Raw genomic sequence first — 26,462 nt, 5'->3', positions numbered from 1 at the left:
ACAAAATAAAAAAGCAACAGTCTTGTGGCATCTTAAAGAATAGCTTTTATATTTCAATGTGAACTATAGTGGATCAAGTTCCCTCCCTTGGAGATGGTGGAAATTCTGGGAGTTTTAGTCCAAGATGGATGAAGTCAGCAGGATTTAAAAGACTGGGTTGTGTACTCTTAACAGTCCACCCCTCTTTAAATTTCCAGCAGCAGATTTCCAGCAGTCTAAGGTAGTTTCAGCCATGAGCTAACTCTTCTCAACTGCATGCACAACGATTAACCTTCCTACACTTCTCCTAGCATACTAGAAAAAATGGTTTACTTCCCAGCCATTAATTTTGTAATAATAATTAAAAAAGGCACCCCTTAACCTTTACGGAACATTAACCACTTATTTTGGTCCTTTAACTGTTTTTTTTTGTCCAAGTCCCATTCTTTCTCAGAAAGTTCACAATATTTCTTAACATACAGACAACATTGTTCCTAGAACAATAAATAGTTTTAGAGCACTAAAAGTGCTTGTCTTTGCAGTGTTGCAGAACTCTTTTAACAACAGGCTGAGGCACCTTAAAGATCAACAAAGTGGCCTCTGGAAACAGACCTCTTTTTAGTTATTTTTACTATATGGAATGAGATCCTGTCTGCCCCAGAGGTTGGATTAAAAGAGGCAAAGAAATAGCTCTATTTCCCCACAAAAATATCTAATTGGTGATTTTCCAACTGGAAATTATAAACTTAAGGCACAGGTCTGCAAAGGACAGCTTTTCAGGGATCAGTGCCTGCAGATTAAAGCCATGTAGATAGGGTGCAGTTATGGAAGATGAAAACCTGGATTGGCTGAGCATTGGGCTGTCTAGGTGCAGACCCATATCAACATCTTCTGCTTTGTTTTGCATGTTGAGCTGCTGCTGCCTGTACACAGTTTTTTTTTTCCTCCCTGCCCCTGCATACATATTGTTCTGTCAATAAAGGAAGGTTCTTTCCAGCTGATTTTATATGTGTGCAAGAGCGTGCCCTGCCCTGCTGCGGCTTTGTTTTGCTCTACAAATTGTTAATGTCTGTTGGATTCCACCAGATGCTTGGGATCATTATCACTTAGAAGCTGTCAAATTGTAACAGCAATGAAAAGCAGTTGAACATGTGAGGCAAGGAAATGGACCATATAACCAACTGAAAAGCAGTTTCACCATGGGACGTTATTACAGTACTGTACTTCAAATCATATAGAAGCGGAAATATATAGACAGCCGGAGAATGATGTGGGAAATTTAGAAAAAGAGAAAACACACACACACACACACACACCACACCACACCACACCACACCACACCACACCACACCACACCACACCACACCACCCCAGATACAGTTCAAAACCACACAGGTAACTTCAACCACAATAAATTGTCTTTCTGGATTAATTTTATCAACTGCTGTTGGCTCTATCTTACTCATAGAAACTATGTTCCTTTTGTAATTGCATTTTGTGGTAGGTAGAAAGCTTTCATCAACTAAAGAGAGGACAAGGGTCATAGGAAGCTCCCCAGATATATAAATAAGTCGTTGGGGCCTTGCTTTAACTGACTTGGGATACAATTACATGAAAGATGTTTAAATGAAAGAGGCTCTTTCCATGAGTTGCCCCTTTCCTGTGGAATTCCCTGCCTCAGTTTTCATGTTTCATTCACAGACTTGTAAATCCAACTATTAAATCAGCAAGACCATTTTATTTCAATTGTTCAATGGTTTGAATAGTTTACTTGTAGTTTTGGTTTAAGGAGACTCCCCGAGGACTGAATAGAATTCAGAAACCACATAAGTATATACAGTATAATATAGTGCTGTTCAAGCAGGGTAAAATATTTATTGTGAGAGAAAAATTTGCACTTACTTTGTGTAATCTTGAGACACTGGGTCTGTGTCTTTGATATTTGTGCACTATAGTAGTCTTATAGTAAGAATTTTTCAGAAGGTTAGATGATATTCCAGTTTACTAAGGGTGTAATCACACGTGTCAAAAGAGTCCTAGTTATATTAATAATAATAATAATAATAATATAATTTATTGTCATTGTAAGTATATACACAGTATATCATACAACGAAATTCACAGACACCCAGAGACCAGACACATGCACACACATAACATTCCCCAAACACTCCCCACCCACTAGAAATCCCCCACTAAAAATACAAACATCTACACCTCAGGCCAAGTAACACAGTCCAACTAATTATTCACTACTGGTGGTCTTTAAGCTCATTATTAATTGCAATTATAGCTCTAGGATAAAAACTATTTAGAAAACGTGTGGTCCGAGTCTTAATTGTTCTATATCTTCTGCCAGACGGTAACAGTTCAAAAAAGTTATAAGCAGGATGGGAAGAGTCTCTCAGGATGCTGTGTGACTTCCTCAGACAGCGGGATGTGAAGATGTCATCCAGGGTTGGTAGCTGAAGCCCGATGATATTCTGGGCAATTTTAATGGTTCTCTGTAGAGCTTTTTTGTCTGCTACAGAGCTACTCCCAAACCATGCCAGAATGCCATAAGTTAGGACACTCTCAATGGTGCTACGGTAGTAGGACAGAAGTAAATGCTGTGATAAATTTAACTTGCCGAGCATTCTCAGGAAATACAGCCTCTTCTGTGCCTTCTTTATTAGCATGTTGGCATTTATAGTCCATGAGAGGTCCTCTGAGATGTAAGTGCCCAGAAATTTAAAACTACCAACTCTCTCCACTTCCTCACCGTTTATGTACAGTGGTAAATGTACATTTTTCTTCCTCCTAAAATCAATTATGAGTTCTTTAGTTTTTTTGATGTTAAGTGTGAGATGATTTTCTTTACACCATAGTATCAATCTTTGTACTTCCTTTCTATAAGCAGACTCATTGTTCTTATTTATGAGTCCCACCACTGTTGTATCATCCGCAAATTTAATAATTGCATTGGTGTTATATAGTGGGGTGCAATCATGTGTGTACAGGGAATAGAGGAAGGGACTTAGCACGCAGCCCTGGGGAGCTCCTGTACTTAGTACCAGGGTAGAAGAATGGTGGGATCCCATCCTTACTGACTGTGGCCTATCTGTCAGAAAATCCTTTATCCACATGCAGATCTCCTGAGGTAATCCCAGGTTGATCATTTTTAAAAACAACCTATTTGGTAGAATGGTGTTAAAAGCAGAGCTATAATCCACAAACAACAGCCTCGCATAAGTTCCCTGTTGTTCTAAGTGGCTCAATACAGTATGGAGTACGATGGACACAGCATCATCAGTAGATCTGTTTCTCCTGTATGCAAATTGCCATGGATCCAAAGAAGGTGGAAGACTAGCCTTAATGTAATCCAGCACCAATCTCTCAAAACATTTCATAATAACAGATGTTAAAGCTACTGGTCTATAATCATTGGGAGTTACCACAGCTGACTGCTTCGGGACATATTGATGCTTTTCAAATCTTTGTTGTATTCATACGTTTATTTTCATGGTCATGTGATATATATACCAGTGGGAATGGCCCCATGGGTTTTTGCCATATCATTTGATTTCTTCCTGTTTGAAACTTATTGCTGGCTACACCATGGAATCAATTTATTTTCTCTCTTATTTCCTGGGGCAATGCTGCTCCTTACTTTTTTTTATTTATTTATTTATTTATTTATTTATTTATTTATTTATTTATTTATTTATTTATTTATTTATTTATTTATTTATTTATTTATTTATTTATTTAATCTGAATTGATGCATCAGAATGGTGGAAAGGGATTCCCAGTCAAGAATGTTTGATCTGTGGTGCAATGGAGAGATCCAAAGAAGAACAACCTTCACAACACGGCCAAAGAGCCTGAAAAACCCACAACAACCTTCTCTCAACACGGCCAAAGAGCCCGAAAAACCCACAACAACCTTCTCTCCTTCTTTGCAAGAGCAAAGGATTTTTACAAAAAAGGAGATGCTGCTCTCCTTTCTTTACAGTTCAAAGCAGGGTTTTAAAAAAGGGAGGCGGAAGACTGTTCCTTTTAAGCTGCTTGAAAAAAAACATTGCTCAGAGGAAGACAGAAACCTACTGATTTGGGGATATGCCTGTTAAAAAGAAAATGTTTAAAAAAGGATACAAGATCAGTAAGCATGAAGTTGTGATAGCTCCTGGAAATCCAAGCCCTTTGTAACAGCGGAGTTAAAAAAAAAGAGAGTGGGAAAGGGAATACATCTATAACACACAAGCTATACTGGTGAGAAATGAATCAATACATCATCAGAACAATTTAAAACAACCCCCTTGGTGAGAGGAAAACAGACTGGAAATAAACAACTGGAAGGGAAAATGAATCAATGAGGGACTTGCTTCATATGCTCAGGAAATTATGAAATTATCTAAAAAAGCCATATCAGTATAACTGAGGTTCTTTTGCCAGATGTGATCGTAGGTGATGGTTAAAAACTTTATGTCCCTATTAGACATAGTGTGCATTCCCATTGACTGACATATTGTTGCACAGTTACAAAAATGACATAATTTTTAGAGGCGAATTGCCATAGTTTAAGAAATATCTACAGTATAAACATTATCTCTTGCATGCCAAATTGCGCAACCCAGTATTCAATGTCTACAGAAATTTCTTAAGTTACAATTTGCTTCCAAAAGTTGTGCCATTTATGTAACTATGCAACAGGATTTCAGGCATAATATATTTAGTCTGGAATTGCTGTGCTTTTTTCCAATCATTATTTTTATTAAAATGACAGTAACTTCTAATGGTTATTATACTGTATCTTTCCTGAGTTCTCTCCTCTTTTATCAGAACTCAGAAAGTATACCGTTCCATAATAATGGAAGTATAGCACAATCTCCACAGGTGTAGATTGTATAAATACAAGGTGAGCGTTGATGCAGGCAGTGATGTTTTAGGAAAGTGGAACTATTGCAATTTAGATTTCATTCATCTTAACCTTTTTAATTACTGCTGAACCAATTTTCTATTTGTGTTTTCATTTCAATTTATTTTATTTTGCTGGTTGGATAGCTCAATGAGTTAGCTATTTGGTTGTGGAGTCTTTGGTTGCAAGTTCAATTCGCCACTGTGTCTCCTGGGAGAAGAGCCAGCTGGTGTAGCCTTGGGCAAGTTGCCCCGAGAAGAAGAGAATGGTAAACCGCTTGTAAGCACTCTATATAAAAAACCCTGGAAAGGGACTCCATAAGTCAGAATTAGAATTATTACTATCATTTGGCATAAAAATTGAGGACACTACAACTCTTTCAACATCTAAAAATGTCATATAGAAATGGCCAAAATCCTGCTGAAGAAGCTTCACCGGTTTAAAGGTGTGTATGGCAAATTGCTGCTGATTGAAGACTTCCTTTTTTAAATTTTGGAGTGTGCACGGCTTGCCCACAATGATAAAAAGTCACATGCACACCAAAATAGACAAAGGAGTCTGTGACAATTTACGCTGATAAATAGATCATTTCCACTGTGCCAGTAGACCCCACCCAACAGGATTTTGGCCAACGTTGTTTAACTGTTTGATTTTTACTATTATTATTTGCATGCTTTGTATTTTTGTTTATTGGGCAAAATCCTGTTGTATAACTTGGCATTGACATAACCTGGATCCAGGACTGGAAACATTTAATTTAAGTTTATAGAAAGCTTCCTCTGCCCACCATTTTTGATTTCTCTGGGGAAGCATTTGAGAGCCTCAGGATGGACAAGAGACTTTAATAGTTTTTTAAAAATCACTTCTGGATCACTGCTGCCAGAACTGGAACCATTGGGAGTGATCCAGTGGCGGATTTTTACTATTAGAGTCTCCCCCCTCTACCCTAAGCTCCTGAAAGCTTCCCCAGAGCAATAGAGGGACTCCTAGGGAGGCTTATAACTTGTGTGTTTAGTCGTTTAGTCGTGTCCGACTCTTCGTGACCCCATGGACCAGAGCACGCCAGGCCCTCCTGTCTTCTACTGCCTCCCGGAGTTGTGTCAGGTTCATGTTGGTTGCTTCGCAGACACTGTCCAGCCATCTCATCCTCAGTCGTCCCCTTCTCCTCTTGCCATCACACCTTCCTAACATCAAGGTTTTTTCCAAGGACTCTTTTCTTCTCATGAGATGGCCAAAGTACTGGAGCCTCAGCTTCAGGATCTGTCCTTCAAGTGAGCATTCAGGGTTGATTTCCTTTAGAACTGATAGGTTTGTTCTCCTTGCAGTCCAGGGGATTCTCAAGAGCCTCCTCCAGCACCACAATTCAAAGGCATCAATTCTTCGGCGGTCTGCTTTCTTTATGGTCCAGCTCTCACTTCCATACATCACGACAGGAAAAACCATAGCTTTGACTATTCGGACTTTTGTTGGCAAGGTGATGTCTCTGCTTTTCAAGATGCTGTCCAGATTTGTCATCGCTTTCCTCCCAAGAAGAAGGCGCCTTTTAATTTCAGGGCTGCTGTCTCCATCTGCAGTGATCATGGAGCCCAGGAAGATAAAATTTGACACTGCCTCCATATCTTCCCCTTCTATTTCCCAGGAGGTGATGGGACCAGTGGCCATGATCTTAGTTTTTTTGATGTTGAGTTTCAGACCGTTTTTTGCACTCTCCTCTTTCACTCTCATTACAAGGTTCTTTAATTCCTCCTCACTTTCTGCCATCAGAGTGGTATCATCTGCATATCGGAGGTTGTTGATATTTCTTCCGGCAATCTTAATTCCGGCTTGGGTTTCTTCCAGTCCAGCCTTCTGCATGATGTATTCTGCATATAAGTTAAATAAGCTGGGGGACAATATACAGCCTTGCCGTACTCCTTTCCCAATTTTGAACCACTCAGTTGTTCCATGACCAATTCTAACTGTTGCTTCCTGTCCCACATATAGGTTTCTCAGGAGACAGATAAAGTGGTCAGGCACTCCCATTTCTTTAAGAACTTGCCATAGTTTGCTGTGGTCCACACAGTCAAAGGCTTTCGCATAGTCAATGAAGCAGAAGTAGATATTTTTCTGGAACTCTCTGGCTTTCTCCATAATCCAGCGCAAGTTAGCAATTTGGTCTCGAGTTCCTCTGCCTCTTCGGAATCCAGCTTGTACTTCTGGGAGTTCTCGGTCCACATACTGCTGAAGCCTACCTTGTAGGATTTTGAGCATAACCTTGCTAGCGTGCGAAATGAGTGCAATTGTACGGTAGTTGGAGCATTCTTTGGCACTGCCTTTCTTTGGGATTGGGATGTAGACTGATCTTTTCCAATCCTCTGGCCACTGTTGAGTTTTCCAAACTTGCTGGCATATTGAATGTAGCACCTTAACAGCATCATCTTTCAAGATTTTAAATAGTTCAACTGGAATGCCATCACCTCCACTGGCCTTGTTGTTAGCCAGGCTTTCTAAGGCCCACTTGACTTCGCTCTCCAGGATGTCTGGCTCAAGGTCAGCAACTACATTGTCTGGGTTGTCCGGGATATCCACATCTTTCTGATATAATTCCTCTGTGTATTCTTGCCACCTCTTCTTGACGTCTTCTGCTTCTGTTAGGTCCCTCCCATTTTTGTCTTTTATCATGTTCATCTTTGCGCAAAATGTTCCTCTAATATCTCCAATTTTCCTGAACAGATCTCTGGTCTTTCCTTTTCTGTTATCTTCCTCTATTTCTTTGCATTGTTCATTTAAGAAGGCCCTCTTGTCTCTCCTTGCTATTCTTTGGAAGTCTGAATTCAAGTTTCTCTAACTTTCCCTATCTCCCTTGCATTTTGCTTCCCTTCTCCTCTCTGCTATTTCTAAGGCCTCGTTGGACAGCCACTTTGCTTTCTTGCATTTCCTTTTCTTTGGGATGGTTTTCGTTGCTGCCTCCTGGACAATGTTACGAGCCTCTATCCAAAGTTCTTTAGGCACTCTGTCCACCAAATCTAGTTCCTTAAATCTGTTCTTTACTTCCACTGTGTATTCATAAGGGATTTGGTTTAGATTATACCTGAGTGGCCCAGTGGTTTTTCCTAATCTCTTCAGTCTAAGCTTGAATTTTGCTATGAGAAGCTGATGATCAGAGCCGCAGTCAGCTCCAGGTCTTGTTTTTGCTGACTGTATAGAGCTTCTCCATCTTTGGCTGCAGAGAATATAATCAATCTGATTTCGATATTGCCCATCTGGTGATTTCCATGTATAGAGTCGCCTCTTGTGTTGTTGGAAAAGAGTGTTTGTGATGACCAGCTTATTCTCTTGACAAAACTCTATTAGCCTTTGTCCTGCTTCGTTCTGAACTCCAAGGCCAAACTTCCCTGTTGTTCCCTTTATCTCTTGGCTCCCTACTTTAGCATTCCAGTCCCCTAGAATGAGAAGAACATCTTTCTTTGGTGTCAGTTCTAGAAGGTGTTGTAAATCTTCATAGAATTGTTCAATTTCAGTCTCCTCAGCAATGCTGGTTGGTGCATAAACTTGGATTATTGTGATGTTGAATGGTCTGCCTTGGATTCGTATTGACATCATTCTATCATTTTTGAGATTGTATCCCATTACAGCTTTTCCCACTCTTTTGTTGACTATGAGGGCTACTCCATTCCTTCTACGGGATTCTTGTCCACAATAGTAGATATGATAATCATCTGAGCTGAATTCGCCCATTCCTGTCCATTTTAGTTCACTGATGCCCAGGATGTCGATGTTTATTCTTGCCATCTCCTGTTTGACCACCTCCAGCTTCCCAATGTTCATAGATCTTACATTCCAGGTTCCTATGCAGTATTTTTCTTTGCAGCATTGGATTTTCCTTTCACTTCCAGGCACGTCCACAGCTGAGCGTCCTTTCGGCTTTGGCCCAACCACTTCATTAGCTCTGGAGCTACTTGTACTTGTCCTCCACTCTTCCTCAGTAGCATGTTGGACGCCTTCCGACCTGAGGGGCCCATCTTCCAGCATCATATCTTTTAGCCTTTTGTTTCTGATCATGGGGCGTTCTTGGCAAAGATACTGGAGTGGCTTGCCATTTCCTACTCCAGGTGGATTGCGTTTAGTCGGAACTCTCCACTATGTCCTGTCCGTCTTGGGTGTCCCTGCACGGCATAGCCCATAGTTTCTCTGAGTTACTCAAGCCCCTTCGCCACGACAAGGCAGCAATCCATGAAGAAGGCTTATAACTTAGAATAGGTGAAAAGGAAGCTTCCCATAAATTTAAATGTTTCCAGCACTCAATCTGGATTACCGTGATGCAAACCTACACCAACAGAATTTGACTTGTTTTGGTTGTTTCTCTTCATATGATTTAAGCATAATTTTTTAAAATGTGTTCTAGTACTGTAATAATATAGTGAAAAATATGCAGCATCACAATGCTTTGTTCTCTTAGTATTAAATGTGTGTCATCTTTCACTTAACATCTCTCTTACCTTGTGTTATCTCTCTCTCTCTCTCTCTCTCTCTCTCTATCTCTATCTCTATCTATATCTATCTATATCTATATCTATACAGTGGTGCCCCGCATAGCGACGATAATCCGTTCCGAAAAAATCGTCGCTATGTGGATTTGTTGCTATGCGGGGCAAAAAAGCCCATAGGAACGCATTAAAACACGTTTAATGCGTTCCTATGGGCAAAAAGCTCACCGTTATGTGGAAATCCTCCATGCGGCCACCGTTTTCGCTGCCCAGTATGTGAGAAAAGGGCGCAAAACACTGCGGGTGGCCTTTTTTCCCCCGGTGGCCGTTTTGGAACCGCCGATCAGCTGTTTTTTAAAACATCGCTATGTGAAAATCGGTAAACGAAACGCTTACCGATCATCACAAAGCGATTTTTTGCCAAAAACAAATTGCTATGCAGATTCTTCTTTAAAGGGGCCACTCGTTAAGCGAGGCACCACTGTCTATCTATCTATCTATCTATCTATCTATCTATCTATCTATCTATCTATCTATCTATCTATCTATCTATCTATCTATCTATCTATCTATCTATCTATCTATCTATCTATCTATCTATCTATCTATCTATCATATTGATTTTAAAAACAAGATGGGTATTGTAGGTTTTTCGGGCTGTTTGGCCATGTTCCAAGTGTTTTTCTTCCTAACATTTTGCCAGTCTCTGTGGCTGGCATCTTCAGACAACAGGAGTTAGAACTCTGTCTGTGTTCTGTTGTTGTTGTTGTTGTTGTTTAGTTGTTTAGTTGTGTCCGACTCTTTGTGACCCCGTGTACCAGAGCACGCCAGGCCCTCCTGTCTTCCACTGCCTCCCGGAGTTGGGTCATGTGGGATATCCACGGCCATTGGATCCCAGCTGTGAAAGCCTTCAAGAAAACATTTAAAAACAAGCATAAAAGAATGTGAGCTTCAGATACCTCTCCCTAGAAGAATTAGGTCACACCTGTTGGGATGAATGGAACAAAATAATTTTAGTGCGAATTAAAGATTGAAAAATCAACTTAAAAAATAAACAAGGGAATAAACTGACATCAGCCACAAGAAACAAGGGAATAAACTGACATCAGCCACAAAAGTTGTAGTAAATCTGTGCTGAGCTTCAAAAGGTGACACACATGGCAGCTAGGTTATGCACAGTGGTGGATAACCACTGGAACAGAGCAATATATGTTACATAAAAGACCACTCCAGGCAGTGAGGAAAGACAACTGCAATTCCATTCATAGTTTACAAACAAACCCAGTGATTGAGTATTGTCCTTGATTAAAAAAAATACTTGTCTGAAAACAGCCACAATCAGAAAAACAAAAACTCCATCCAGATACAGCTACTTTTTATAGATGAACAGATACAGATATCTGGAGAGCTGCAGTTTCTTCCAAGCCATAAATCTATGAATTCAGCTCCTGTAACACTACAAAGGCTGATATTCTGACTGCAAGTTCATTGTTCCTGCAGTACTGGGATCAAAGGGATAAGAGCCCTCTTTTCTTCATTGCTTTTCTTTATTTACTTTATCACATCAGCAGGTAAGATACTGCTGCAAGCTGAAGAAATAAGCCATCGGCAAAAATATTGACTGAAATCCTGTTGCTTCATGTAGTACGTTATAACTAGAGCACGGCCATTGTTTCAGTAGGATTTATAGTTGGCTCACCAAGTCCTTACTGATTCAATAGGCCTAATCTAGCTATTATTTACTACACTAAGCAACAGGATTACAGCTGAGTATTCTTTTGTGTGTGAGTGACAGTTGCCAATATAGCTGAGTTTTCTTTTAGTTAAAAATTCAAAAAGCCCAGATCCTGGATATTTCTGTATTATTCACTTTTTCCATGTCCATAAATGGTTGTCTTGAGTTCAGGCAGCCCAGGAAACCACATTTCCTAAATTCTTTACACTTAATAACTATCGTTAGATCTTTTATGGGCTATACATCCCCAGGAGTTGTATATAGCAGGCTACTTTTTATCTTTGCCTTGGGAAATGATAGAGCTTTATGTGCAGTTTGAAGTTTTAACAGGAAATTACACATTTAGGAAATGCATTTGATACAGTTCTTTGGAAGTGTACCACTTTGGATTGCAAGTGAGGGCTTGCACAATCCATACTTCACCAGCTGAAAAAATTCCTATCAGTGAAAATCTGTTGTGAAAAACAAAAAGCTTCTGTTGCCATAGCATTTTCTTTTTCATGACAATACAGTCATCTTATTTCGCTTCATTCTGATATGGTACAGTCCCAGATCTGTGGTTACCTGGTTCTTTTTGTGTGTATAGATTAACTCAATGTAGATTAGTACATCTTGCAATGTGAATGTAGATGTGCTTGATTCCTGTGTGGGAAAAAGAAAACTCCTTCCATTGGTTTTACTGTACATACTACAGCTGTAGCTGTTCTTCAGTATTTTTTTTACACAATTAAACATTTCATGCTAAGTGGATGCATACATCCTTAAATGTTAGATATTTTAGGTTTGGCATACGCTTCCCCAGCAGTTGATTATAGATTTATTTACTCTTTAATAATAAAATTACATAATATGTATTATCATTGTCTGGTGTCAAATTCCGCCCCAAGTAGATTTTGTCTAGAGGGGCGGGATATAAGCCCAAATAAAGTAAAACGCAAAAGTAAATTCTATTATTTAAAGAAGTCACAGAGAAATCTATACTATCAAGTCAGGTGATTTAGTAAAGAAGAGCACAAAAGTTGTCTTCCATCCTCTAAATGAATATATTCGGGGACTGTACTTAGGCATACATTAAGAATACATCAATAACTGGTGCATACCTTAATAAATAGGAGCTAGCATCCTGTTCAGTATTTATGTATTCACAAAGCTCCAGCTGTGGAAGCTATTACAGTACTGTGCTGATTGCATGTGGCAAGAGACACAGCCAGTACTCATCAGATCACTGATGCAGCTTCTGCTGATAGAATTCTGCACAGGTAGATGTGGAATAAAAGCTGATGTAATGAATAGAATGCCAGACCAGAACTTAGTAGAACTGCATTCAAATTCTGGCGCTCCCATGGAAACTTCCATGCATATGTGTGACAACAGTAAACTACTCTCTGGACATCACATGTATCTCAAACCTCCTTGCAGTTGTGGCCAGGTATGTATTGGGACCAGTAAATGTAGCTTCCAGACCAGAATAAAAGAATGTGAAAGACCCTACAGACCAAAACAACCAGAAAAATCGGCGGTAGCTGAACATGCTCTGAAACAAGCTGGACATGAAATTCTATTTCAAAACACAGAAGTACTGGACGACACCAGCAATCGTTATGTTAGACTACGCAGGGAAGCCATCGAAATCCACAAGCACAAGCACAGTTTCAACAAAAAAGCAGAAATTCTAAAAATCAACAAAGCCTGGTTCTCAGCACTGAAAAATACAGCCTGCAAAAGGTCAATGAACTCCATCCAGACACAAGGACTGATGATCACTGCACACAAAGGACTAGCCAATGACACCCATCCATCACAGTGACAGATCATCTCTCCCCCCCTTATCACAGCAAAACACCCATAACAAAAAACACCTGATCACAGGAAACACCCAGTCTCCCAAAAAGAACAAAAAACCCTTATCCAACAGCTACAAATGCTCAACAATCCCACACACTACACCAGAACACAGACAGAATTCTAGCTCCTGTCCTCTGAAGATGCTGGCCACAGAGACTGGAGAAATGTTAAGAAGAAAAACCTCCAGAATATGGCCAAACAGCCTGAAAACCCCACAACAACCATTATTTCTTTTCTGTTTTTGTTTGCTTTTTTAATCCAATTAAGTATATCTTCATTCTTTATTCTATCAGTGCAACAAATCTATCGCAGCTGTGTTTGCACTGCATATTTCCATTAGATACTTCCAAAACAATGCTATGTAAAGAATATAAGGTACTGCCTTACAGCAACTTGGAGTATTGGTACATCAAATTCAGTATCATAAGCGAATGGGAAGCAGCTCTGTGCAGTTTCGAGCAGCAGTAATTTCTTGCCCTTCCTGGGGATGCTATGGATGCTATGCTATGGTGGGACCTTTGTATGTTTGCAGGGCGTATGCTGTATCACTGAGCTGTTTAAGAACAGGATAAACATTCTTCGAATAAATGTTTGCTCAGATGTGATTCCTGCTATAATGGGACTAGCTCCTTAGTAAGTGTGGTTAGGATAGCAGCTCTTAAACTGCTTTTGGTTAGAAATTCCCCCCTGCCAGAATGAAATTCATAGGTGAAGAGGAATGTCTTACAAGGGCAGCTGCAGACCCTATGATTGTTGCAAAGGGAAGTATTCTCAGGGGAGGATGCAAGTGGCCTTGAGTTATTTAGGGCAGAGGATAGTGTGTCAGTATTTAAAAAATTCACCAAGTAATCATGAAAGCTAAGGCAATACATGCTGATCTCGTTAGAGCACAGAGGAGCTTGACAGCCATTCTTAACTGAGAGACATTTCCCTGACAGAGAAGAGAAAAAGAGTTTATTTCAGTGTTGTTTTTTCAAGGAACCTACAGGGGGTTATCATAGTCTGCTGCAGGAAAAACAACAAAGGCTCCTGTGGCATCTTGTATTGATCTCCAGGCATCAGAGGGGCATGTAGGCATGATCATCAAGAAAGACTAGACCAGATTCTGCCATCAACCATCAACAGTATTAGACATTTATATACAGGTGGCCTTTCAGGACTGGGAGTAGTCTTTCCTTTCAGACTCTTGGCTTCTCCTAGTCCCTCATGTTCAGTAAGGGCAATTCTTTTCACTCACTGGTTCTTGGTTCAGGGACAGTTTCTTAGGTGGTTCTTTTTACCCCCAGGTCCTTGAAGCAAGGGCCTCCTCTGGCTGCTATTTGGGCATTGCAGTTTTTTCTTGTCTCTTTTCTAGTCCCCTTGTGCCCATAGGCTTTTTTTTCCCCATTTGGCAGAGCCCCTTGAACTGGCATTGCCTCCACCAACAGTGTAGGTCAGGGCAGGTACAATACCTCACCCGTCAGGTACAATACCTCACATCCCCATGCTTGGCTGAGCCAGTGGATCCCAGATTCTGGGGTAGGAAGATGATGGTTGAAGGCAATATAACTGAAATAGGAAGGGGCCAGGGATTGACAGCCCAGTCCAAAAGGTCACTCCATACCTCTACCTCTCCTACATTCTCCTCTTCGCTGGCCACTTTAGCATAATTTCTCATAGACTGTAGACCACGTTGTCAAATGCATGTCAAGAAGTGGACTGTGTTCCATGAAAGCGTATATAAAATAAAACTTGTGAGCTTTAAATGTTGGCTTTGTTGTTCTGCAAGTATTATGATTTTCAAATTTCCTCCCCTCCAGGTTTTTCTATGTCAGTCTTTTTAACTGAAGAATTCCTCTGAATGTTTCAGTTCATGCCGTATGCCAGTCTGATGTGTCTGACCCACACAAACCAGAAGCATGACCTAGAATGTGTGTGATGTTTTCTTGCAAGTCTGCAGTGTCATATGCTGGGAAAGATAAATGGGGAAAATTGTCAGTGACACTTGCCACCATTTTAAAGTGTCTTTTTGAGGGGCCTTTAATACGTTGAAGACCCCTGAATTCCTAGAACACAGTTTTGCAAATGATAATTTTAAAAACAAGATGTGTGTGTGTGTGTGTGTGTAGGTGTGTAGGTGTGTAGGTGTGTCTGTGTGTGCATTATATGTGTGTGTATATATATGTGTGTGTATATATGTATGCACACACACACACGCACATGCACAAGCACACACAAAATACCTTTGATGTATGGCAATGCCAGTTCAAGTTGCTCTTCGAAATCAAAAAAAGATTTTTCTTTGTCTTCTCAGAATATATACAGTACAATGCCTGAAATGTCCTCAAAGTGAAAATATTTAAATTTCAGCCCTTCAAGGCATATTCTGGGATATTGCTCAGGAATTCAAGTGTGTGTAGAAATGTCCTTGGACTTGAATTGTGATAATGTTGGCACCAGATCAAAACAATGCCGAAACAAGTGCCAGAAATAAACAGATGACACAAGAACACCGTGGGCTGTTTTCCCTGCTAATTTGCTATGTGGCAGAAGGGAGATCTGAAAGTACTGTAGGTCATCATTGGTGAAGTGTGAGCAGTGGTTCCAGGGTATAGCAAACAATGACCATGATGTGAGGAATTTACAGTCTTAATTTGGTAAAGCCCAAACTATGCTGACTAAACAAAGTCATGCGTAGTCAGGGTTGTAGTTTTAAATTGTGTTAGTTATGGATTGAAGAATGATATCTCAGTTGATGAATCCTCAAAAATTATAAAAATGAATATTCAAAGGCTTTACTGGGAGGCAATGAACCAGAAATGAGCTATCTGAATAAAATATATATATGCAGAATCAGATTTCCCTGTAGAAATTAGCAAAATTGATATCTCTCCCTGCCCTCCACCCTTTAATCTCTCTGCCTCTTTCCCATTCTCTTCAGCAGTACTGCCATCCTCACTACCCATCCTCCTGCAGCCAAGACCTTGAGTTGATCCCTCCTTATTGACTCTGTCAAATCACTCTCTCCATTCTCTCTTTAAGCACATAAGAACATAAGAGCCCTGCTGGATCAGGCCAAGGGCCCATCTAATCCAGCTTCCTGTATCTCACAGTGGTCCCACCAGATGCCTCTGGGAGCACATGAGACAACTATATACCTGTCTCCCGATACCACTCTCCTGCATCAGGCATTTTGAGGTAACGTCCTTTTAACCCTGGAGATTATACATATTCATTGTGGCTTGTAACCTGCCATAGATCTTTCCTCCAGAAATCCCCTTTTAAAAACATCTAGGCCAGATGCCATCACCAAATCCTGTGGCAAGGAGTTCTCCAGACTAACAACATGCTGGGGAAATAAATATTATCTTTTTTCTGTTCTCACTCTCCCAACAATCAATTTGAGTGGATGTCCCCTGGTTCTGGTACTGCGTGAGAGGGAAAAGAGCTTCTCTATCCACTTTATCCATCCCTTGTATAATTTTATACATCTCAGTCATGTCCCCCCTCAGGTGCCTTTTCTCTAGGCTAAAGAGCCCCAAATGCTGTATCCTTTCCTCATAAGGGAGGTGCCCCAGCCCAGTCATCATTTTAGTTGCTCTCTTCTGCACCTTTCCCAGTTCCACTATGTCTTTTTTGAGGTGTGGCGATCAGAACTGTATGCAATACTCCAGGTGCAGCCTTACCATCGTTTTGTATGATGGCATTATAATGTTTGCTGTTTTATTTTCAATCCGCTTTTTAATGATACCTAGCATGGAATTGGCCTTCTTCACTGTCGCCACACACTGGGTTGACCCTTTCATTGAGCCCTCCACCAGAATACCAAGATCTCTTTCCTGACTCATCACAGACAGCACAGAACCCATTAGCTGGTAATTACAGTTTTGATTTTTTTGTGTTTGCCCCAATGTGCATTACTTCACATTTTTTATATTGAAACCCATTTGCCATCCTGCCACTTATTCTCCCAGTTTGGAGAGATCCTTCTGGAGCTCTTTACAATCCCTCCTGGTTTTCACCACCTGGAAAAGTTTCATGTCATCTGCAAACTTGACCACCTCACCGTGTATCCCTGTCTCCAGGTCATTTATGAACAGGTTGAAAAGCACTGATCCCTGGAGAGATCCCTGGGGCACACTGCGCTTCACCTCTCCATTGTGAAAATTGCCCATTGACACCTACTCTCTGTTTCCACCACCAATGAGGTTAGGGCAATGTACATTGCTCCCCCCCCACAACTTTCCCCCCAAACCCTTTGCAGGATGCTATTCCAGCCATGCTAAGAGACTATGGCTTGCTGATGGTCACCTAATGAGCTTCATGTCTGAGTAGAGATTTGTACGCAGGTCTCCTAAGACTTACTTCAACTACTATGCCACACTCGCTGTTGCAGATTTTTGTCTGTAAGATATCTCTAAAGCTTGGGCAACTATCTCTGCCCATTCTGGGGAAAAGGTGGAATATTACTCAAATAAGCTATCAAACAAACAAACAAACAAAAATAAACACATTCTTCTTTATGATTGCATTGCCTGTCATTTGTCTAAGCCAATTAGCTTTCTCAAAAATTGCTTTCAGACCACTCTTAAGAAGCTGAAGCTTGACTAAGTCTGCAAGGATTCTAGTTGGCTTGACATTGCCTGATCAGTTGTGTACAATCTCATGTCAGGACACAGACAAGACATTCATCATTCAATCTTGCCTGCAGTTACTCATCTAGGTAACTGCGGATTTTGTCTCAGGAAAGTACAGTATGGATGTCCTTGCAGAGTTTGACTCATGCTTAGTCTAATCACATTAAAGAGTAGTGCTTCTGCTAAACTGAGGACATTTGATCTAGTGCTAATTATCCAAGAGCTCCTACATGCTGCAGCCTTGGTTGCTACGCAATCTTCTTCAAAAGTCCACCCTTTACAGCAGTGTTTCCCAACCTAGGAGTCAGGACCCTCAAAGGGGTTGCAAAGTGTTTTCTGGGGGTTCGTGGGTTATTTTATATGTATCCCTTGTTGAAGAATTTCTTCCTTCACCTTTCAGAGTGGTATTAGTATTAAAGTTAGTGTATATGTGTATGTATGAGAAACAGGCCCTTTGGGGGAGAAAGAAAGCTCTACTTTCTGAACAGGGGTGACCAGGACTAATTTTTTTAACAAAAAATGCTACATAAAATGTGCTGCTTCCACAAGAAAGGGATTTTAACTATGATGCATCACTCCCAGAGAGGGGAGGGGAGGGAAGGAAAAGGAAAAAGACACACAGACACACACACACCCAGGTCTCCAGGAGGGGAATTTAAAAACGACACACACATTGTGCTGGTTTCTGAGGGGGATAACCTCTGCATTAAGGTTTTGACCCTTCCCTGGGTATTGCAATATCCTTCCACCCCCTGGCCCATCTTTGACGTCCTTTGCCTTCTCTTCTCCCTACCTGTAACCTCCCCCAGCCTGTTCCCTCTCCAGTTTTGAAGTCTATTTATGCCAATATGGCATATTATAAAAGGGTGCCACAACTCAAAAGAGGTTGGGAACCCATGCTGTAGAGCCTAGCATCTGTCTCTTTATTAAATAAGAGGGAAATAGGGGACAATGTTCTAACTGGGAAGATTCAAGAAGGTTCATAAAGTACTGTCTAGGAAATATTGTCATCGTCTTGTAGAGAAAGCCAAAAAATGAATCAACTGAGAGATAGATGGATGTTAATGTTAAGTTTTTATTTCGAGGTAAGATCACAGAACACTGATTATTTTCCCTAGAAATGGCTGGATGCCTGCCATCTTACTGAAACATTGTAGCAATTTATCTTTCTATTTGCTAAACTTTCTTCCTCTCATTGTGCATGATTCCATTTTAGTGCCAACTGTAATGGTCCTGATTTTATGGAATGCCCCACTGTACACTTTACCATTCCTGCATAAGAAAGGTATTATTTCAGTATAATCTTGTTTATAGTTGGAAGACTGATCTACCGAGCTGTCACTTGTCATGCTTCCATATATTAAGAGCACCCACCTTCCCTGTTCTACAGAAGCAAGTCCTCTGTTCTGTTACTGATCTTCTGCTTGAAGATGTCCTCTGACTGAACAAGTCTGAAGATAAGGAACCATTACAGAATTAAAGCAGGAATAAGAATAGCAATTTGAATATGTCCTCAACAATTCCTACCTGAACCACACAATGGGAGTCACTCAAAGTATTTGGTGTTGCAAAGGCACAACTTATGAAAAAAAAACTAGTATTATACGTGTGAAATTATTGTTCCTTGTCTTTGTTGTGTGTATGTGATTCACTTCCTCTTTTATGGGAATGTGTAAATGGCCCCCTATGTGTGAGAGAATGGATGCACACACACATGTTTAAAAGAAAGAAGTTGCTTAAAATGGACTGAAAGAATAATTCTAGAACTCTAGACAGCAAATGATAAGCATTAAACACAGCAGGATTTGTGGAGAAAAAAACTTGTCTTTTGGAGACCTGGATTAACATAATGAGGGATTAGTTTATGTTGTTGCTGTGTTTCTTTGTTGCCATTCCTCCAAGCTCACTAAGGACTAAAGAAAGCAAAACTTTATATTACTGGAGAAAACACTGCTTGGTCCAAACTTTCTCTGTCATATAGTTATTGTCTGAGGGATTTCAAATAAAAAGAAAGGAGGTACTTCAACTACATCAACTCATTCCCCTTCTTGTTAATTCTGGGGAAAGAATACTGAATTGTTTTCTATTTCCCTTTATCACTATGAGGGGCTGGCTGTATAACTCAGAGAGCCAGAGATTGATTGATTGATTGATTTATCTTATATGCTGCCCACTCTACCCAAAGGTCTCTGGGCGGCTTACAACAATTAACATGCAATTAAAAAAAATAAAGCAATTAAAATATATACTCTAAAAATAGCCATCAGGACCCACAGTTTATATTATTTCAATTAAAAGCCTTCTGGAACAGGAAGTTTAGACCTGGCGCCGAAACGTCATCAGGTTAGGGGTTCAGTTCCCCACTGAACTTTCAGAAGAGCCAGGCTGTGTGGCCTTGGGCACAATCCCAGTGCACCCACACTGGGCGGGAATGGGAAACCGCTTCTGCATACTGTCTACTTCGAAAAATCAGAAGAGGGTCACCATAAATCAGAATTGACTTGATGGCACACAATTATACTATTATATTACTACCATAAACTCTACAGCAATCCTCTGTACTCCTGCAAATATACTTGTTGCAAACTGAAATAGTTCCCCGGCCTGTTATACTTAAGCATACTATAATAGTTGAGCTGACATACTAGCAATTTCAAATGCTCATTTTGTAGCATCAAGATTATTAAGTAGTACAGATCCACTTTTCCCAGGTAATACCATTTGACTATTCAACAATTTGAAAGACTAGATTTGTTGAGTTGCTTTGCTAATAAACAGAAGAAATTATGTGGCACCAAAATGGCCAGCTCACCTATATGTTCATTTTAGAGACTTCTATGCTGCAACAAACATTTGAGAACATAGGTTGCAGCACCTTATCTTCCGTTTGGAGAAAGCTCAGCCTGATGCATGGAAAAGTGTCCATGTTCAGTCCTTGGCATCTTCAGGAAGGACCAGAAAAAGATTTATATGCCAGATGTGCATAAAGGTCTACATTAATGTTTTATGTTCTCTCACGTTTCCCTCTTTCACTTAATCTTTTTTCCACAAGGTATCTGTCACCTTTCCCTGGACGTATTTCATCAAATAGTGTCATGAGGGCTGCTGTTAGCGGCCAGTCAGAATGTTAGAGGGAATTGGAATTTTGAAGTTATAAAATGGCCTGGATAATTTGGAACCCAGAGAGAAGTGCTTTTTCTTTGCTTCAATTGTTCCTTGTTGGTGTGCAAGCTCCTGGTGCCCTCCATCTTGTATTGTGCTGCTTGCTGCCATCCTCCATCTTGGATCCTTTTTCTGCTTTTTTTCTTGATTTTTTGAGGAGATTTTCCCCAGTTTCTTTGAATTGTTTTTGTTGCTTGGATCAGGCAGCCTGCCTAAACCAGTGCACCTCTATTTTTCCCCTCCCAATTTATTTGGGGATTCCCCCCTCCCCTTGATCCTTTGCTTTCTTGGACTATGTTTTGGTGCCTGTCTTCTGCAATTGTTATTTGTTTGATTTGCTGTATATGTCTTCTATAGCTGTATATTTTAGTGGATGGAGAGGGACTGTTTTGTTTGATGGTGATAGTGGTGGTGGTTGGTTGCATGATTGTCTGCTTTTGAAATAAATCAATTCTTTGTTGCCTTACCTCTTTCTTTCTTTCTTTCTTTCTTTCTTTCTTTCTTTCTTTCTTTCTTTCTTTCTTTCTTTCTTTCTTTCTTTCTTTCTTTCTTTCTTTCTTTCTTTCTTTCTTTCTTTCTTTCTTTCTTTCTTTCTTTCTTTCTTTCTTTCTTTCTTTCTTTCTTTCTTTCTTTCTTTCTTTTGCATGTTCTTTAGGAATGTTTTGGACCAGCACCCAAAAACATGAATGGAGGGGAAATATTAAACAAAATGACTCCAGTGAGGTAGTCTCTTTCATTGTTAATGAGAAGAGAAGTACAGTGGGGTCTTGACTTGAGAACTTAATCCATATTGGAAGGCGGTTCTCAAGTCAAAAAGTCTGTAAGTCAAGTCTCCATTGACCTACAGTGCATTGAAAACCGATTAATCCCGTAACAGGCCGTTTTTGTTCCATATTTTTTTTTCTGGTCTGTAAGTCAAATCTCAGTCTGCAAGTCAAACCTAAATTTTGTGGCCAGAGAAGTCTGTAACTCAAAAAGTCTGTAAGTCAAGCCGTCTGTAAGTCAAGGGTCCACTGTACACCAAAAACACAAAAATAAAAAAGGCACCCCCTGAAAGAACCTTTAATTTGAATCCTTCATACATCTTCAGTCAATTGCTCCAGGTCCAGGGGGAGTTTTATTGGAGTGTATTGTTCAGTGTTGCTTCCAGTTTTTTTACGGAGCTGAAACTTTCAAAAATTCTGGAATATAGACTGTTTCCCGCTTGGTATTTTTACATATCCTGCACTTTGCATTCAACACCAGTTCTTTAGGCACGAAAAGACATAAATATACCACCCAGCCTTCCACTGATTACACTGGAATTAATCACAAGGATTACACACCACCAAAAAAGGAGACACTCTGTCTGTTTACAGTTTCTTGGGGGCCTCTGTGAGCTATCAGGGCTTCAAATTGCAGTTTTCTACCTCCTTAGCCAAGAGCTTCTCCATGTGTAAGGAACTGGAGTGCTTTTAAACAAGATGCAGGTTACTGAATACATTCTGATGTAGGACTGCCTTCAAAGAATAGTAATATCTCTCTTTGGGGTAATCTGTGCCTTCACTACAAAGAAAACTGAAGTGTGTGGGGATGTACTGTATTCATAAAGACACTGACTGTCCTCTGTATTATCCAAATAGCATTGTTAGCACAATATAAGGTTGTTTGCATGCTCGGGAAGTAGTATGAGCTTTGTAAAATGTTTCACTCTAAGGTGCAAGTATTTCCACAGGTTTTTCAGTATAAATTAATTCAATTTCTGCATTGGTGTGTAAACTTTTTAAAAAATCACCCAGGTATTTGTTGGCATTTTTGTGTGCATGAAAATTCATATGCATTTTTTTGTACAATTTCCTTGAGTATACACATTTTCCAAGCTCTTTTCTTTAACTTGTGCCTTTTCGTATGATATTTCCCCCTTAACATACCTATGTATTTTTCTCTGAAATTTTCCTAGCTATATGCATTTTAGTGCTTCTCTGAATCGCCAAATTCAGAGAAATACCATGTTTCCCTGAAAATAAGACATGATCTTATATTAATTTTTGCTCCATAAAATACATTAGGGCTTATTTTCAGGGGATGTTTTATTTTACAGTCATGTCATCTTCTGGTTGCTGCACCATGCTGCACAATGGTGGAGGGCGGGGGTTTCACTTCGCTTGGGCTTATTTTTGGGGTAGGGCTTATATTACTAGCATCCTGAAAAACCATACTAGGGCTTAATTTCAGGTTAGGTCTTATTTTCGGGGAAACAGGGTATCATAATGAATGATAAACTGTATTATCGTTTCAGTACGATTTCAGAATTGTGGGTTGGCTTTTTAAAAGTATGAATCAGAGGAATTCTTCCCTCAAGTTGGTATCCTGCTTGAACATAAAATAATGAAGTTGGAATGGCCAGTTAGGAATTCTTGCTGTGTGAACTCAACATAAGGTAGCATCTGGAAATATTGAATGCCCTGTGGTGTTCTTTTCCTTAGGACTGCTCATGCCAAAGCCAAGGCAGAAAGCGCAGAGCAAGCTGCAGTGGCAGCTAACAACGAATCCGCTTTAGCCAGGTCGATGGCCAGGGAACTGTCTCCAGACTTCTATCAGCCAGGTAGGAAATGGGATTTACTAAGATTATGTCACCTACAGTGAGATTCTAAGCACAAACCTGTTTTTTTTTTACACCAGGCACAGTGACTCAGAGTCAAGCTATACATTAACCATTTAGTACAATGCTGTGAATCCTGTTACTAGTACCAACTACAGCACACCACTGAATCCATTGTTGAACTGTGAGTTAACCCTTAATGAATACTGATTCAACAGTACTCCTCTAGTACGATTCTGGCCAAAATGGGTTATGCTGACTTCCTGTAAAACAATCAGAAAGAGGGACCAGTCAACATTCAGCATGGGTTGAAGATGCTGAATCATTTACATTATGCTTTTTTTGTATCTTGAGTGGTTTTTCTTCTGGAAGGGCACTAATGCTGTATCACCTTAAAAATGCCTGTGGAAGAGAACATTGCAGGCAGGGAAGAATTCAGCACCCTCCTTTTTGGCCTGAGTGGGCAGAATCCTGAGGAACACTGGCAGAACATAATACTACATTGGTGTACTTCCTTTCGCTCACTTTTGTGCAAGCAGAGATCAGGAAAGTACATTTAAACCAACAAGGCTTCTTTCTTTCTTTCTTTCTTTCTTTCTTTCTTTCTTTCTTTCTTTCTTTCTTTCTTTCTTTCTTTCTTTCTTTCTTTCTTTCTTTCTTTGGACCCAAGGAAGCGTACATAATTAAAAACAATTGTTGTTGTTTAGTTGTTTAGTCTTGTCCGACTCTTCGTGACCCCATGGACCAGAGCACGCCAGGCCCTCCTGTCTTCCACTTCCTCCCGGAGTTGTGCCAAATTCATGTTGGTCACTTCGATGACACTGTCCAACCATCTCATCCTCTGTTGTCCCCTTCTCCTCTTGCCTTCACACTTTCCCAACATCAGGATCTTTTCCAGGGAGTCTTCTCTTCTCATGAGACGGCCAAAGTATTGGAGCGTCAGCTTCAGGATCTGTCCTTCCAGTGAGCACTCAGGGTTGATTTCCTTTAGAATGGATAGGTTTGTTCTCCTTGCAGTCCAGGGGACTCTCAAGAGTCTCCTCCAGCACCACAATTCAAAAGCATCAATTTTTTGGTGGTCAACTTTCTTTATGGTCCAGCTCTCACTTACATACATCACTACAGGAAAAACCATAGCTTTGACTATTCAGACTTTTGTTGGCAAAGTGATGTCTCTGCGGCAACCTGACAGTGCATAGCAACAAATGTAGGCATGTACCTATGGTGCACAAACATACATATACGAGTACATTTTTTATTTAATCTGTACCTTGACCAACTCAGAGTTGACCTCTATGCTGTATGTACATGATGCCCAGTTATAAATGAAATTTAAACTTCTCTTCCCCAATCATTTGTATTCAAAAGGGGGATTTTAAAAAACATGAGTGATTAAAGAAATTTTGTGTGTGTCCTTTCCCCCCTCTCTTGGTAGTGCAAGAGCCAGATGAATTTTCAAATAAAAACTGAGCAGGCATGATGGTCTTGATCCATATTAGGGCTGCATGTCAATGTTTGTTTTTTAAGAGAGAGAGAGAGAGAGAGATAGATTTCTGACATCATGTTATGCATTTAATATAGAAAGTAGTATAGCTCCCAGGATGTAATTTGATTACACAGTAGAAAAGTGCTTTTGAGAAAATTATGCATTCTGTGAGATAACAGGAGGTGTTCATAGAAATCAACAGAGGCTGTAAAGAAATAGAGCCAGTATTGCAATGATGCTTGTGTTATTTAGTCAGAAGAAAAAGATGTCACAAGCTGAGAGACAAGAGACCACGAATGATCAATCTGCTAGGTGCTATTTTAAGAAGTCTGAGCAACTGGTGAAAATAGCTTCCAAATAACCTGCTTGAAGCCAGAAATAAATGGCCCTGAATGAGTTTTTTTATGATTGACAGGAACCTGCAGGCCCAGTAAGCAGGCTAAAATAAATATACATCTCACATTCCTGCCCCCCCTTTCAGTATAGAGCTGTGTAGAACAGATTGTGGCACTGAGCCTTTGATTTGTTATCAGAATGAATTGCAAACTGATAGTTTACTTGTTTTTTCATGAGCAAGTGACCGTCAAGTGAATGTTCTCTAGCAAACAGCACAGAAGCCCTGTTTCAGGGCTGTAGTATTAGCTGTTCACTGCATGGACTCTGTAACACCAGAGAATCTTACTTTGGTGGGAGGGGACTACAAAGATGTTGTGTGCATTGTACAATCGAAGTTTTGATCTGGAATGTTGTTTTGAAAAAGTAATCTGTTATTCGTTTTATCATGGTGATATTGTATTCATATTACTCCCCATTCATCGTGTATATATGTTAATCAGTCAACTATTCATACACACACACACACACACACACACACACACACACACACACAGAGAGAGAGAGAGAGAGATTTGTACTTGACACATTACCTAAAATTTCAGGCCTGCCCCAACATATTTTGCTGCCTGACGTAAAACAGCAATTGATTCCCAATTCAAGGTACACATAATACTGAAAACCAAAGGGGTTATTTGGCACCTGAAAGAGAATAACCCACAATTTCTCCTGGTCCCTGGAAATTATAAAAAATCAATAAATTAAATAACTAACAATTTGCTCCTCTTTCATGACAAATTGAGGTGTATGCCTTATGTTGCCCAGTGATAGGGTTGACCCTAAGGAGCTTAAGATCATGAGAAAAGTTTCTTGTCTTGGATCAAATCAGTACTCCACCCAGTTCACCAACATGTTTCTGTCTCCTGCAGTGGTTAGCCAGATGATCCTGGGAGACCCAGAAGCAAGGGTTCCAAGCAAGAGTTCTCTTCTTAGATTGTTTGCCCAACAGCAACTGGTATTTAGAGATATACTTTCCCAGAATGTTTGAAATCCTGTTGCTTATCATAATAAGTCACAACTAGAGTAGACCCATTGAAACAAGAAGGGATTTGATGGGTCAACTCTGTAAGTTCCGTTGGTCCCCTGGGCCTATTGTAGTTGTAACTTACTATATTAAGCATTAGGATTTCAGCCATTATGGAGTTCCTTTTACCATGCTACATGCACTCGGAATTTTCAGGGTCTAGTTTCAACATTCTCCTCATTTTAACCCCAAAATGTCAAGCTGGAATTTCTTAGAAGAGGTCTTTGAATTCAGTTTTACATTATAGCAGATTGGGTTGGACGTGCATTTAAGAGAAT

The 26,462-nt window shown here is 40.1% G+C and overlaps 2 protein-coding genes across 3 annotated transcripts in view; one reads left to right on the top strand and one right to left on the bottom strand.

Moving 5' to 3' along the window:
* LOC110071776 (oxidative stress-responsive serine-rich protein 1) overlaps positions 1-26,462 on the bottom strand; it is a 113,513-nt gene that overhangs the window by 71,001 nt on the left and 16,050 nt on the right. The gene's annotated exons all lie outside the window — the stretch shown is intronic.
* Positions 1-26,462, top strand: part of JPH2 (junctophilin 2) — an 82,620-nt gene that overhangs the window by 42,610 nt on the left and 13,548 nt on the right. Inside the window, exon 3 of one of the 2 annotated variants that reach the window (XM_020779427.3) lies at positions 23,166-23,284. The exons of the other annotated variant lie outside the window; for it this stretch is intronic. Coding sequence (XP_020635086.3) covers positions 23,166-23,284 — 119 coding nt within the window. The remainder of the gene's footprint in view (positions 1-23,165; positions 23,285-26,462) is intronic. 2 annotated transcript variants of the gene reach the window in all.

Source organism: Pogona vitticeps, chromosome 4 (genome assembly GCF_051106095.1).
Source record: "Pogona vitticeps strain Pit_001003342236 chromosome 4, PviZW2.1, whole genome shotgun sequence".
NCBI classification, from domain to species: domain Eukaryota; kingdom Metazoa; phylum Chordata; class Lepidosauria; order Squamata; family Agamidae; genus Pogona; species Pogona vitticeps.
This window is presented reverse-complemented; position numbering and strand designations above follow the sequence as displayed.